The sequence below is a fragment of the Lynx rufus genome, unplaced genomic scaffold (assembly GCF_022079265.1).
Source record: "Lynx rufus isolate CCGP_SWC_20201006 ecotype Redwood Valley unplaced genomic scaffold, mLynRuf1.p SCAF_10, whole genome shotgun sequence".
In the NCBI taxonomy this organism is placed as follows: domain Eukaryota; kingdom Metazoa; phylum Chordata; class Mammalia; order Carnivora; family Felidae; genus Lynx; species Lynx rufus.
In genome coordinates, this window is record NW_025814824.1 from 85,640,207 (window position 1) to 85,653,645 (window position 13,439).

Here is a 13,439-nt window from a genome sequence, read left to right on the forward strand (position 1 = left end):
ACTCATGTGGGCTTTGTGAGTCAGCCCAGTGGTCCTGAGGAAACCTGGCCCTGACAAGATGATGCATTCCTGTGCCCTGGCGTTCACTGATCTCACTCTTGGGGACAGATCTCAAGGAAATAGCTCAAGAGGAATAGTAATTAGAGAGCATGACTGTCTGCCCAGGTGCCTGCAGTTAGGAACTGGTTACCGAAGATTCTGTGTTTGGAATATTCTGTTGCCATAAGAAGTTCCTGTCTGGAGTCAGAGAGAGAGGGGAGCCCATCCCAAATCTGCCACTTAGCTGTGTGACTTTAGATATGTCACTTAACCTCTCTGAGCCTCCGTTCCCTCCTGGATAACATGGGGATAAAAACAGATTGCTACCCCTTGGGGTTGTGTATTAAAGGAGATAGTGTCTATAAAGTGTCAACACAGTGCCCTGCACAGACCGCTTAACAAAGGGCAGCTGTTGTTATTGGAAGGTGACTACTTGGTAGATCTCAGAGAAAGAGGTCCTGTTTGCAAGGGATGAAGTGGCATCGGGAAGTCTCAGCTTTGTATCTTTAAGAAGAGCTGGTATCTGGACTTCTGGTTTGTTTGTTTTTTCACGAAGTCAGAAAAGGGAAAATAAACCTCTGCCACTACTACTCAGGAGTCCACCAAAATGCAAAGGGGGTAAACCTCTTCACACGGGGGTAAAGTCGCCTGAAGCAGAGAGGAAAATGCCGGCCAGGCTCGCACTTGCAGCAGAGTGGGGTCAACCCTGGGGTGTCTCCAAGGATTTGGAAATGCACATTTTTTGAGGCCTGCTCTGCGACACGGGTTTTATAAACCCAAGTTCGAAATTTTTATCTCCTGCTTTGGTGGGGGGGGGGGGGGCGTAGGTAATCTGCCCAAGGTCACACGTTAAGTGACCCGGTATGACTGGTCCCCAGGCTGGTGCTGGTAACCACTGCACCTTACTGCCTTCAGCTGTCCTGCCGGGCGCGGCTCGGGGGACGGGAAGGCACCCGAAGGGCTGCGGGATCGAGGGTCTCGGAAGGGGAGAGCTGAGCTGAGGGTGGTCGCAGGCTCCCTGTGGTGGCAGGTCCAGGGTCATGGCCTATACCGTTCCTCTCCGGGAGCCCCGGGGCGCGCCCCACTGCAGAGTCCTCCTCCCACCAGCAGGGGGCGCCGAGGAGAATGCGGGCGGGAGGTCGTGGGGCGCAGAACCGCCGCCGCTCCCTTTCGGAGTTGACATCAAGACCGCCGCTCGCCCGCGCGCCCGCGGCGAGGCTCCGGGACGCGGCCGAGACGGGATCCGGGCCCCGGAGCTCCCCGGCAGAGGCCAGTCCCACCGCGCCACCACCCCCGTCCAAGCCTGCCCGGAAGCGCTGGCGCCGAGGGGGCGGGGCCGGGAAGCGCTTCCGGGGGCGGGGGGCGCGGGCTGGGGCGGCAGCCGGAGCGGCGGGGACGGGCCTGGCGCCGGCGGCGGCGGAGGGGGCGCCGCGGGCGGGCGATGTGAGCGCGGCGCTCTCGGCAGGTGAGGCGCGGCGGGTGGCGGGCGGCGGCCGAGGCGCGGGCGGAGCCGGCGGGGTGGGGGGCAGCCCTCGGCCGCTGTCCGGCTCCCTCTGGGCGCGGCGGGGCGGGAGCGTCCGCGCCTGGTCAGTCCGGCGGGTGGGCGGGTGGCGCGGGCTGGAGCCGAGGCCGGGCGGGGTCGGGAGGCCCGGGCACCTGCTCCGGCCAGGCGCGCGCCCCGGAGGGGCCAGTCGTGCTCGGCCCTGGAGTCCGGGCGCCGCCGGCGGGGCCGAGGGTCGCGCTCGGCCAGCTGACCCGGGCTCCCCAGCCTCCGCCCCGGGTGTCTCGGGATCCCCTGCTTCCGGGCCCCTCGCTCTCAGGGGCGCTCCCCTTTTGTACCGGGAGGCCGGATGGTTGAGTGCCCTGAAGGGCCTGGCCGGGCCGCGGGGTCGGCCCTGCTGGCGGCAGTAGCGGAGCCCCTGCCCCACGCCACCGCCTTTCTTCAGGTAAACAGGCGGCGGCGCGTCCTGCTTGGCCCTAGACGTCTCCATGGTCACTCTCGCCCTCAGTCGGTCTTCACATTAAGGAGGGCCGGGCTGGGGTTGGCCTCGGGCTGTAAACACTGCCCTTCTCGGTTGGGCGGCTGTGCTTTAGGCGGCACTAGTCTGGGAGTTGTCTTGAGGCTTTCAGCAAGCCATTTCCGCTCTGGGCCTCAGTTTCCCCATCTGATCAGTGAGGGTTTTAGATTAGCTCTCTAAAGACCCCTGTAGCTTTACCGTTCTGTCCGTGTCTGAAATTGGAAGGGTTGTCCCTGGTTCAAGATACTGGGCAGTTTCACTGAAGACTTTTTGCAAATGTGGACTTTTTAGCCACTTAATGCACTTGGTTTCAGACAGGCTTTAAAATGATTCCAAGACGCGTTTGGAAACCTTACCTTAATATTTCATCCCTTGCTTTTGTCCCTAGTAGTAGTCAGTCACATCCCACTGAGTTTTTGCATGCAAAATTTTTTTTTGTTGTTTATATTTGCCCATTTTCTCTTTGTTCCTTAGTCCAGGCCCTCTTTGCTTCACATCTGGATTATTGCAACAGCTTCTTAGTTGGTCTGTGACTTCAGAAGTCCCCCGCCTCCCCCCTCCTTCCTTTATGCTAATGCCAAACTTAATATAGGAAGTCAGAAAGAGAGTTGAGTGCTTGCTTGATTATTAAATGTCAAGATGCTGTTCCATATGGTGGGGGAAAATAGTGGAAGACCCACAGCCTCCAAGCAGCTTTACCCTAGGTGCTGACACTTTACCTGTGAAAAGGTAATTGATGAGACAGGGCTGTATGCCCTAGAATTAAGAGGAAGGAGAGATGGAGGTCACTAGAGGCTGAGTGGTCAGGGAAGGCTTAGTGAGGAGGCAGGATTTGAGCTGGCTGTTAAAGGATGAGTAGGATTCAGCTAGGAAAAGAGGAATTGGGCCCAGTGATCTGATGGAGTTAGTGAATAGACCAGTCTCCTTGTAGATAAGTGTTCATCTAGGAAGGCAATAGGAGGAAAGATTGGTTGAGGCTTGTTCCTGAAAGAACTTGAACACTAGGCCCACATTGAAGCTATTTGAAAGGCAGTGGTGAGCAGCAGGAGACTCGGGTGGTTTGTGATGATTTGCAGGAGGGGAAAGGAGACGCTAGGGGCCAGAACAGCTAAGGGGCCACGGCATTGAGTAGTGTCCCCTGTCTGCCGCATTGTGTCCAGCCCTTGCCCACCCTGTCTTTTCAGGACTCTCCTTGGTTTGGCTCCCCCTCACCTCCCGGCACCTTATGGCACCTTATTCCCTGCTTCTCCGTCTGCGCTCTGCAGAACCAAGTTTATGACTGCCTCTAGGGCTTTGCTCCTGTTGTTTCCCCCTTCTGAAGTGCTGGCCTCCTTTTTCTTCTCTGTGTAAATTCTCCATTTCACTTCCTTCAAGCCCTGCTGAAGATCTACTTCCTCCAGAGGGTGTTCCTGACTGCCCTACCCCCATGCCTTTGTGGCACTCAGAATCTAAATCGCAGGATTCTGCATTTGTTCCTTGGTTTTTGAACTTGTGCTTGTACCAGCTGGAGTGGGAGTTCTTGTGAGGGCATTGTGTCTTCATACTTGTCGCAGAGCCCTGGTGGTATCTAATGCTGTGGCCAGACTTTTATAATAGGTGCTCAAACATTTCCTGATTCTTGTTGGTAAACGACTCTTTAAAAACATTGTGATTCCCCTCCTTTTTAAAGGGGAATCTGTTATTAGTTATTAGCTTTCTCTGTTGTATATTAACTTATGTGTAATGCTGCCATTCGGATATTTTTGGCTTTCGTTCTTTTTTTTTTTTTTTAAGTGTATTTATGTATTTAGAGAGAGAGCTCGAGGGAGCGGGGAGGGGCAGAGAGAGAGGGAGAGAGAGAATCCCAAGCAAACTCCAAGCCTCCAGCGCAGAGCCTCACACAGCGAAACCATAAAATCATGACCTGAGCCGAAACCAGGAGTCTGACGCTTAACCGACTGAGCCACTCAGGTGACCCGGGTTTTCATTCTGAGAGTGCAGATAGCGTGAAACGAATCTTTGAAAGATTAAAAAGTTTACTCTTGATTATAGGAAAGAAAAAAGCCATGTAATTCTTCTGTTGGAGACTGTTGGGAAAGAACGTAAGCTTTGAAACAAGATAGGCCTGGATTTGAATCCCAACAAGGCTACTTACCATCTCTGTGAACTTGGGTAATTTGTATAATGTCTCTGAGCCTCTCTGTCTTCTCATCTCTAGTGTGGGGATAATAAAATCCATCTGATAGAGTTGCTCTGAGTTTTAAAATGGAAAAAATAAAAATGAAGGAGGTAGAGTTTGTGGCTCCTATTAACTGTTTAATACATTTTCATTACCACCACCATCACTGTCATCATCATTACGTGTAAATCTATCAAGGTGGAGAAATGATAGGCTGCTGAACCTCAGCTTCTCTGAGCTGTGAATTTTTGCATGTTTCTGGACCCTCTCCATCGAAGCACTTGTTGATGTCAGTATCCTGAATCTAGAATGCTATCATTATGTTTTATTCCCATTAGTTTCCATGTTACTTTGGTTTAAATCCTGCTTCGTGTTTTTCAGACTTCTTAATTGTACCCATTTAATGTTTTATAGCTGACTGCTGAATTTAGCTTAGTGAAGGCCATCAACTGAATGCAGTTTAATTTCTAATGGTTATTTTCTGGTTGATATTGATGGCATGGAAAACCTCACGGAAGAAAGCGATTCAAGGTGAGCTTTTCTAACACTTCTGTCCTCAGAGGCGGGTCTTCCTGTGTTTCCTAGGTCCAGTGTCCTGGGAAATGCCAGCAGTAAGCAGATAAGATGCCACTTTTGAGCTCTTGGCCTTAAGAAAGCTTACTCATTGCTATACATGAAACACGTCTTTCTCATTTGTGATGAATTAACGAAACATCTATTTGCCTACTTCATAGAAGTAGAAAGATGTTGTTGGATATAGTGGACATGACGCAGAGAAATGGCTGCAGACTACTCAAAGTGCAACGTTGTAAACCCTTAATTATCCTTATGCCAGTGTAACGATACATCTTTAAATGAGAATTCCCGTTCCACTCAAAGTTGATCAGTAAGGGTCCAGTACAGCTACAAACCCTGTATCTCACCAGCGTGCCTGGATTAAAGCCTTACTCTTACAGGAGATAAGAATTCCCCCTCGGGAGACTGAGGAATTCAGGTTCAAATCCTGGCTCAGCAGTCCTTAGTGACCTTGGGAAAGGTTCTTTGTCCCTCTGAGTTTGTTCCCTTCCCTGGAGGATGGGGTGGGCCGCACTATCTCTCAGAAAGGTGTCAGGAATGTTCAGTGAGGAGGTACGGGGCTTACGAAGCCTTCCGCACAGTAGGAGTATGACTGTTCATCCTTGACATTCATTGCAGGTGAGGTTAAAGAGGCCATCCCTCCCCTGCTCGGACAGCTCAGAAGAAGCTTCTGATGTTTTGCCTTGACTGCAAGACAAACCCCACTGTCAAACCAAGCCGTACTCTCAGAATTAGTGTAACTGAGCAGACTTGGAGAATGTTAACGCCTTGGTAGGAAATCTAACAGTTTGGATAAAAATGTTCTTTCAGGCTCACATGAATTAATGCAGTAAGAACTCTAGACTTGTTTTCTTTTAAATTAGGATGAGTGCTTCATGAATATCCATCACGGAATGCCATTTTATTTATTTTTTTCGTGCATTGGGTTTCAGCAGCACCAGAATGTTTTATGCAGCCCTGGTGTTATTCGGCTGGTGCTTTCTAAAGGATTAGATTGTAATTCATGACAGCTCAAGTTTAGTTTTGATCTAGACCCAGGCAGAAATACCTAGAAAAGTTATTTTTATATAGTTGTTACTGCTGTTACCATGCCTGCTGTCCCTAGTGCTTCCATCTGTGGTCTTTTTCGTGACTTTTTGTATGGAATGGAAATTAGGGATCTTAGGTCTTCAGTGCCTGGTAGAGGAAGCCTAGATTGGTTTGTGGCTCTGATTCCAGCAAGTGACTGAATCCCGCAGGTGCAGATCTGGGTTTGGAATTGTGAGCATCTCGATTGAGAATAATGGTATCTCCTGGTGCCTTAAATAACTTCCAGATTTGTAACCTTGCCTTCTTTCCTTAGCAGCGCCACTGGGTATTTTTAAATGAGAGAGTTTATGGGTTAGATGGGAATGAGCCACCTTGGTAGATTTCACCTGTACCTCTTGGGTCTTCAGCAGGAAGAGTTGAGGGCCGGGGGTGTAGTGATGGCGGCAGCCGGGGATTTTGCGCCACCAGTTTGGTTCAGGTTGAGTCAGCTGACATGTGCCGAGAGCCTCTCTCTGCCAGACACTGTGCTGGGCTCACGTAGTCCCTGCCCTCTGGTCACCGCTGCGAATGTGAGCTCAGTAGCACATTCCCAGTTGCTCAGATTTTACACTTGCGCTTTTGTTCCAGTTGCCATTATGGGGAAACACTTCGAGAGCTTTACCCAAGAATGTCATAGAGGAGATTGGGAGGCCCATGTGGGTGTTTTGCCCAGATGGCATCTAAGCATCCTGTCTCCTCTCTAGGCTCTCTTCTGAACGGGTTAGCCGTGCGGGAAGATGACAGTAGGCTAGGTCCCGGTTTTCATTGTGCAGTTTCCTCACAGCTTGACAAAAGGCATGATGCAGAATTTCATTAATGAAATGATGTGCTGAGGAGAGGGCTGAGTGTGTGGGGTACCTCGTTCTCCAGACCATGTTACAGCACCTCTTTCTTTTTTTTTTTTTTTTAACTTTTATTTATTTTTGAGACAGAGAGAGACAGAGCATGAATGGGGGAGGGTCAGAGAGAGGGAGACACAGAATCCGAAACAGGCTCCAGGCTCTGAGCTGTCAGCACAGAGCCCGACGCGGGGCTCGAACTCACAGACCGTGAGATCATGACCTGAGCCGAAGTCGGCCGCCTAACCGACTGAGCCACCCAGGCGCCCCACAGCACCTCTTTCATAGGAGCAAACAGCAAAACGTTTCTGCTCTCAGCTAAACTTTTTTCTGTTTTCTCTCCCTCAGTAATCTCCTCTTACCACGTCAGGCCTCGGTACAATTTTTGGTTCCTTCCAGATCGGTATCTGATGTTTCTGTACAGCTGCACACCCCTACTTCCCACTACCTGTCAGACAGCTCTATGCAGATGCCCAGAGGGCAGCCCAAACTCCTTGTTTGGGGTTGGACCCACTTGCCTCCTAGGACAGTTGGCGTCCATCAGTCTCCAAGTCCTGTTGAGTCCTTCTTTGGACTCATGTTCAAGTTGGCTGCTGCCAGAATTCAGTTTGGGTTCTCTAGTGTTCAGGCCCTTCACCTTCCAACAGTGGTTCTTGTCTGTGCTGTGTCACCCCTCAAACCCGGGTCCTGGCCACTACCCCAGACACCCCACATTTCACTCCTATGTTCCCTGCTCCTGCCATCCCTTCTGTTTGAAGTGTTCTTTCTGTTTCTATTTGAAATACAAAGCCCTGTTCACATATTACAAATACCAGGAAGCTTTCCTTTGTTCCGTTTTGATTTTTTGTAAAGTCTTTTTGGTCAGAAGTAATCAGCTTGTCATTATTCCTCATAGCTCTCGGGTTCTGCCTCTATAATTGTCTTCTTGATACACTAATTATCCACTTGCAGCCTATCTTTCTCTTTCTCTAGATTCTTTGGTTTACAAAATTATATATTTTTAGGTAGAATCTTACACATGTCTTAAAAAAAACTTTTAGTGAGAATAATACAGCTATGTGATAAAACATTCGAGAAGTGTAAACTGAAGCCTGTTTCCCTTCCCTTTCCCCGCTCCTTAGTCCTCATTCCCAAAGTCACCGACGCTAAGTTTCATGTGATTTCCTTCCAGAGCAGATACAGCAGTGTATATTTATTCTTTTAAGAAAAGTACACGAAGGGGCGCCTGGGTGACTCAGTTGGTTAAGCGGCTGACTCTTGATTTTGGTTCAGGTCATGACCTCATGGTTCCTGAGTTCGAGCCCCACATTGGGTTCTGTGCTGACAGTGCAGAACCTGCTTGGGATTCTCTCTCTCTCCTTCTCTCTGCCCCTCCTCCCCTTGTGCTCTCTTTCTCTCTCTTGAAAAGTAAATAAAAACTGTAAAAACAAGTACGTGAAAAGAATTGCATGTATGCATACATACTGTTCCATAGCATGCTGGTTTGGGGTAAATAATAAAGCTCTTTTTATATCAAAGCATATAGGTTACCCTTTTTAATAGTTGTGTAGTGTTTCATTGTTGATTTTTTTTTTTTTAACCAGTCTCCTCTTGATGGATTTTGAAGTTGTTTCCTTTCTCTTTCTTTTTTCTTTCTTGCTTTTTTTTTTTTTTTTTTTTTTGCTACAGCAAATAAAAATGCTTAGTGCCCATCCTTGTTAACATATATCGTAACATACTTTTGTATGACTTTTGTAGGCTCAATTCATAGCAGTTAATGGTGGACCAAATGGTGAATTCCTTTTACATTCTTCTGGATCTTCCCAGGTTCTCTCTCAGGATTACACTTGCCAGTTCTTAAATGTGTGCAGGTCTGATGGGTTACAACTGGTTTCTCATTTTTCCTAGTTTAGTCATGAATAAAGCTAAACATTTCTTCATGTGTTCTTTGGTCATTTGTCTTTTCTTTTTCTGTGCAATGTTAATTCCTTTGCCCCTTCTTCCGTAGGATTTTCTGTGTCGTCCCAATCTGACTGACTGACAATATAAATTAGGGAATTTGGAAAGTAGCCCTTTGTCAAATGTGCATGTATTTTTCCTCAGTATGTCATTTACTTTTGGTTTTTGCAGAGGGTATTTTTTTGTCATATGTTGGCAGATGTATTCATCTTTGCCTTTGTGGCTTCTGGGATTTCTGTCATGCTTGGAAAGGCCTTTAAGTCGTTATTATAAATAAATTCGTCCATGCTTTTCTCAGTTAATTTTTTGGTGATAATCAAGCCTTATAAAAATATTGCCATAGAACATAAGAATTAATTCCATTAAATGGAAAATAATGGGACCCTTTTTCCATTCCCTGGTGCTTTATAGGATCGGTAAACATGCAACACCTTTGAAAACTCACGCTGCCTCCCTTAGCCATGTTTCCGTCCACGTGAGCTTCTAGTGTTGCCGTATCTGAGGACTGTCACTGCCTTTTCCCCCTTTTGCTCAAAGTCGGTGGGAGGAGCGGGGTGAGAGAAGAACAGAGTATCGATTATCCCCAGTATCGTTCACTCCTGTCAGGATCAGTCCTGTCTGCTAGACTGTGGCTTTGCTGTCTTTGCAAAGTGGCTTTTTTATTCTAAAGCTCCTTCAGGTAAAATGTGTTAGTTCTTAGTGACCTTTGGAACCAGGATTAGGGATAAGATTCCCTCATCTGTTGGATTTCGGAACAGTGCCTTGTCCTGACGCATGGGTGTGGCAAGACTAGACGGTTCTGTAGCTTTTTGGGGTGGGATCTTTAGGGATTTCCAGCAGCGTCACTAACTAAGCCTTGTTGTCTGTGGTCTTGCATCAGATCTTAGTTTTCTTTTCAGACCATGCGTGCATGTCTATCTGTAGGACCCCTCTCCTTTGCTTTTTCCCTCCAGTCTGTGGGAGGGGCTTCCCAGGCTGACTTTGTACGGTGCACAGTGTGGGTGTCCCCCGTGGCTTGTGCCCACAGTGCCTTGCTGTGTAAATGTCCTCCCTTCTCTGGTTGCGCAGTCTGCCTTCACTCCCTGGCGTGGGTCCCTTTTCCCGAACCTGCTCCTTCTCTGCTCCTCATGGTTCTGGCCTGCCCCTGGCCTCGCTGGCCTCACTGCTGTCCTCGGTGCTTGGTCATCCCTGGATAGCCCCTCACGCCGGTTGCTCTGGCTTTTTGAACACCAGTCCCAGTGCTGCTTAGGATGCTATTGAACTTGGGCTGAACCTGTGTCTCGGCAGTGTCTGCTCTGTGACTTTCACCTGTAAACACCAAAAGGACCAGTTACTTGAGCCTCAGACCAGTGGTTTCTAATTAATTCAGGCCTTAGCATGAAGATAAGTGTTTATTTAACGGGTAAGGGGCTCTGACCAGGAAAAGCTATGAAGATGGAAAGCATAATATACTTTAGCCGCCGGGATGCCTGGGACTCCCCCCCCCCCCTTTCCCCCAAAGCCCTTAATCTCTAATCTCTATTGGAGATTCTGCTCTAGGAGGAGGGTGCTGTAGTAAATTGCTAGAGCTGAAATTGGTCACAGGGGACGTGCATTTGTAACTTTGGTGGATATTAATAAAATTTCCCTACTTGGCCGCCTCCATTCCCTTCCTCACAGAAGGAGTAGCAGCCCTTGGCAACAAGAGGGGGATGCTTACCACTAGTCCCTGTCCCTTTCCCTGGCTGGCCACCATGCCGGGGGCAGGAATGTAACTTGACGCAAGCTTTCTTCTTCGCCTGCCTTTTCCTCAGCTCTTCCTGACTTCTGCTGGTCCTGCTGTTCCCCTCCAGCAAATGAAACACGGATTAGGAATTACTGTGTAGGAAGTCTAGATGGGCAGACTTTGGACCGTCCTGGGACAGTTAGCCTCTTGGAGTCTCAGTTTCCTCATCTCTAAAACAGAGGCGGGGTGCCTGGGTGCTCGGTGGACTGAGCGTCCGACTCTTGATTTCAGCTCAGGTCACGATCCCAGGGTAGTGAGATCGAGTCTGTGTCGGGCTCCGCTGGAGCCTGCTTGGGGTTCTCTCTCTCCCTGTCTCTCTGCCCCTTCTCTGCTGTTTCTCTCAAAATAAATAAACTTAAAATAAAATGAAATAAAATAGGGGTAATAGTACTGTCCTCTGTGGGGAGGGCAAGAGGATTCTAGGAAATCATGCAGAGAAGTCCTTTGTGACATGCCTCGTCTTTATCAAGCATTCAATGTTAGTTATCGATGATGATGATGGGCTCTCCCAAGGAAGGAAGAAGGCTAAGGGTGTGGGAGGTGGCCAGTGACCCCCTTTTACAGTGGCTGAGGTTAGCGTGGGGGTGGGTGTCAGGACCATCCCCCTCAGGTAGTCCTTCCCAGACGCTGTTGAGACCAGTGGCAGTGGCGAAATGTCACCGACTGACCATGACAGAGGCTGTGTAGGAGGTGAAAGCTGCTTCCAGGGGTGTGAATGTATTGTCTCATTAAAGAAATTGGCCGAGCCTGAGGTGTGTGTGTCTACTGGTTGAATGAGCAGAAGAGGACTGAACAGGTTGAGAAGCTGACAACTTGAACTTCCCAGCGGCCCGCTTCAACTAAGTCCTCATCACGTGTGGTTTTTAAAAGAGGTGTTTCACGTTCTTATCCATTACAAACAAGTGAACAAAACTATTGTTAAAATAAATACTAAAGGTGTCGGCTGTGAGCAGCTGTGTGGTGGGAGGAGCTGTTACGGGAGCCGGAGCTGCTGATGAAGCTGATGAAGCTGATCGAGGTGACGACCTCCCAAAAGCACAGGGACCTGTGGCAGCGCCCATGGGGGAAAAGCCAGTGGGGAGCCTGGACGGGATTGGTGAAGTCTTGGGCAAGAAGCTGGAGGAACGGGGCTTTGACAAGGCCTATGTGGTCCTTGGCCAGTTCCTGGTGCTAAAGAAAGATGAAGCTCTCTTCCGGAACGGCCGAAGGACATATGTGGGGCCAATGCCAAGAGAGGTGCAACGCCTTCTTATGAGGCTCTCTGGGGAGCCCCCAGCCCCTGGCCCCAGCGTGGAGTCTCCAGAGTTTGCAGCCGCGTGGGGACTCCTCCCCTGTCCTCTACAAAGGAAGAGATTGCTGTTGTACTCCACCTGCAATGTACTCCAAGGTCTTTTGGGGGTTCTCTTCCCTCACCATTTCAACTTTTTTGAAATTCTCGCTCTTGCATGCATCTCCCTTCTCCTTCCCTGCCAGTTTCATGTCAAGCGTCATGTCAGATGCTTCTCTGAGTGGATTCCCAGCCCTGACCCCACTCCCACCCCCACCTCTGGCCGGTTTTATGCTGTTTGGCTCTTTTTTTGGCGGAATAGTCACTGTTGTAAAGGTTTTTAAATCAATAAAATCAGTGGCCTTCAAAAAAAAAAAAAAAAGGTATTGATGAAAATGTCCAGCCAGGGGTGCCTGTGTGGCTCAGTCGGTTAAGCATCTGACTTCGGCTCAGGTCGTGATCTCACGGCTCGTGAGTTCAAGCCTCACCTCGGGCTCTGTGCTGACAGCTCAGAACCTGGAGCCTGCTTCGGATTCTGTGTCTCACTCTCTCTCTGCCCCTCCCCCACTCACACTCTCTCTTCTCTCAAAAATAAAATAAAAACATTCAAAAACTAAAAAAAAAATGTCCAGCTGATATATGCTTGTGTTTTTTTTAATTTAAAATAGCAATGCAAATGTCTAGTTTGGGGATGGCTTTTTGCTTAATATAATACGACAGATCTGTGATTAATCTTCTGAATTAAAGAATACTGATTCTGATGTATTTAGTGAGAGGAATAATCAAATTCATTATTGTCTTCTGAAGCAGCTGCAAACTTAGTCCATGAAAAACTAATATATAAATCACATCTCTGCATTATCAGAAATGAATTTCATTCCCACATCTCTCTGAGTTGGGAGGAATCCGTGTTAAGCCTGTTTCCAATTGCAAGACTGGGAGTCTTATTCGTCTTTGAATTCCCTTTGGTTTTGTGTGTGCGGAAGATCGAGAGTGAATGAATATTTCCTATAAATGTAGAAAAGTAATTTAAATTCCCAGTCAGTATGCGATTTAGTGATTGCAATTAAATGTAATACTTGTAGCACATAAGACAAAAGGCTAATTTCCTTAATTTACAAAGAGCTCTGACAATTCAGTAAAAAATGCAAATACAGGGGCGCCTGGGTGGCGCAGTCGGTTAAGCGTCCGACTTCAGCCAGGTCACGATCTCGCGGTCCGTGAGTTCGAGCCCCGCGTCAGGCTCTGGGCTGATGGCTTGGAGCCTGGAGCCTGTTTCCGATGCTGTGTCTCCCTCTCTCTCTGCCCCTCCCCCCTTCATGCTCTGTCTCTCTCTGTCCCAAAAATAAATAAACGTTGAAAAAAAAAAATTAAAAAAATGCAAATACAGGCAACGGATATGAACAGGCAGTTGGAAGACAAACTTAGACAAATTGCCATTAAACGTGAAAATAGGTGATCAACCTTATTTATAATTAAATAAAGGTACTTCAGAAGCATGAGATGCCATCTTAAACTCATCAGTCTGGCAAAAGTGAAAAAGTTGAATGCTCATTATTGGTAGCTGGTGGGGGGCGGGGGGAACAGGCAGTTCGTGTGCCATTGGTGAGCGAAGCTGCTGCGGCCTTTGGGACATAATTTGGCGTGATCAGTTGAAATGAAACCACGATCCTAGCAAAGTCCTCTGCTTGGAGGAAATATCGTGGCTATGTCAATTTTTTCCTGTTTAGGATATCATTTGAGGCCTGGCTGAGTGCATTGTGACACAGCC

General features: G+C 48.4%; 1 protein-coding gene and 1 non-coding gene across 9 annotated transcripts in view; both read left to right on the forward strand.

The window, feature by feature from the left end:
* The first annotated feature begins 1,453 nt into the window (after nucleotides 1-1,453).
* ZBTB34 (zinc finger and BTB domain containing 34) overlaps nucleotides 1,454-13,439 on the forward strand; it is a 27,432-nt gene continuing 15,446 nt past the window's right edge. The window contains exons 1-3 of one of the 8 annotated variants that reach the window (XR_006960358.1): nucleotides 1,691-4,746; nucleotides 5,410-5,562; nucleotides 11,136-12,050. Coding sequence is in view for 1 of the 8 variants with exons in the window: in XM_047069663.1 (XP_046925619.1) it covers nucleotides 4,715-4,746 (32 nt within the window). In the remaining 7 variants the exon portion in view is untranslated. Of the gene's footprint in view, nucleotides 1,505-1,690; nucleotides 4,747-5,409; nucleotides 5,563-11,135; nucleotides 12,051-12,987 lie in introns of those variants that run through there. The other 7 variants (XR_006960360.1, XR_006960359.1, XR_006960363.1 and 4 more) reach the window with 7 other exon arrangements.
* On the forward strand, nucleotides 12,080-12,164 carry TRNAR-UCG (transfer RNA arginine (anticodon UCG)). Its single transcript has one exon. It is a non-coding gene; the product is annotated as a tRNA-Arg (tRNA).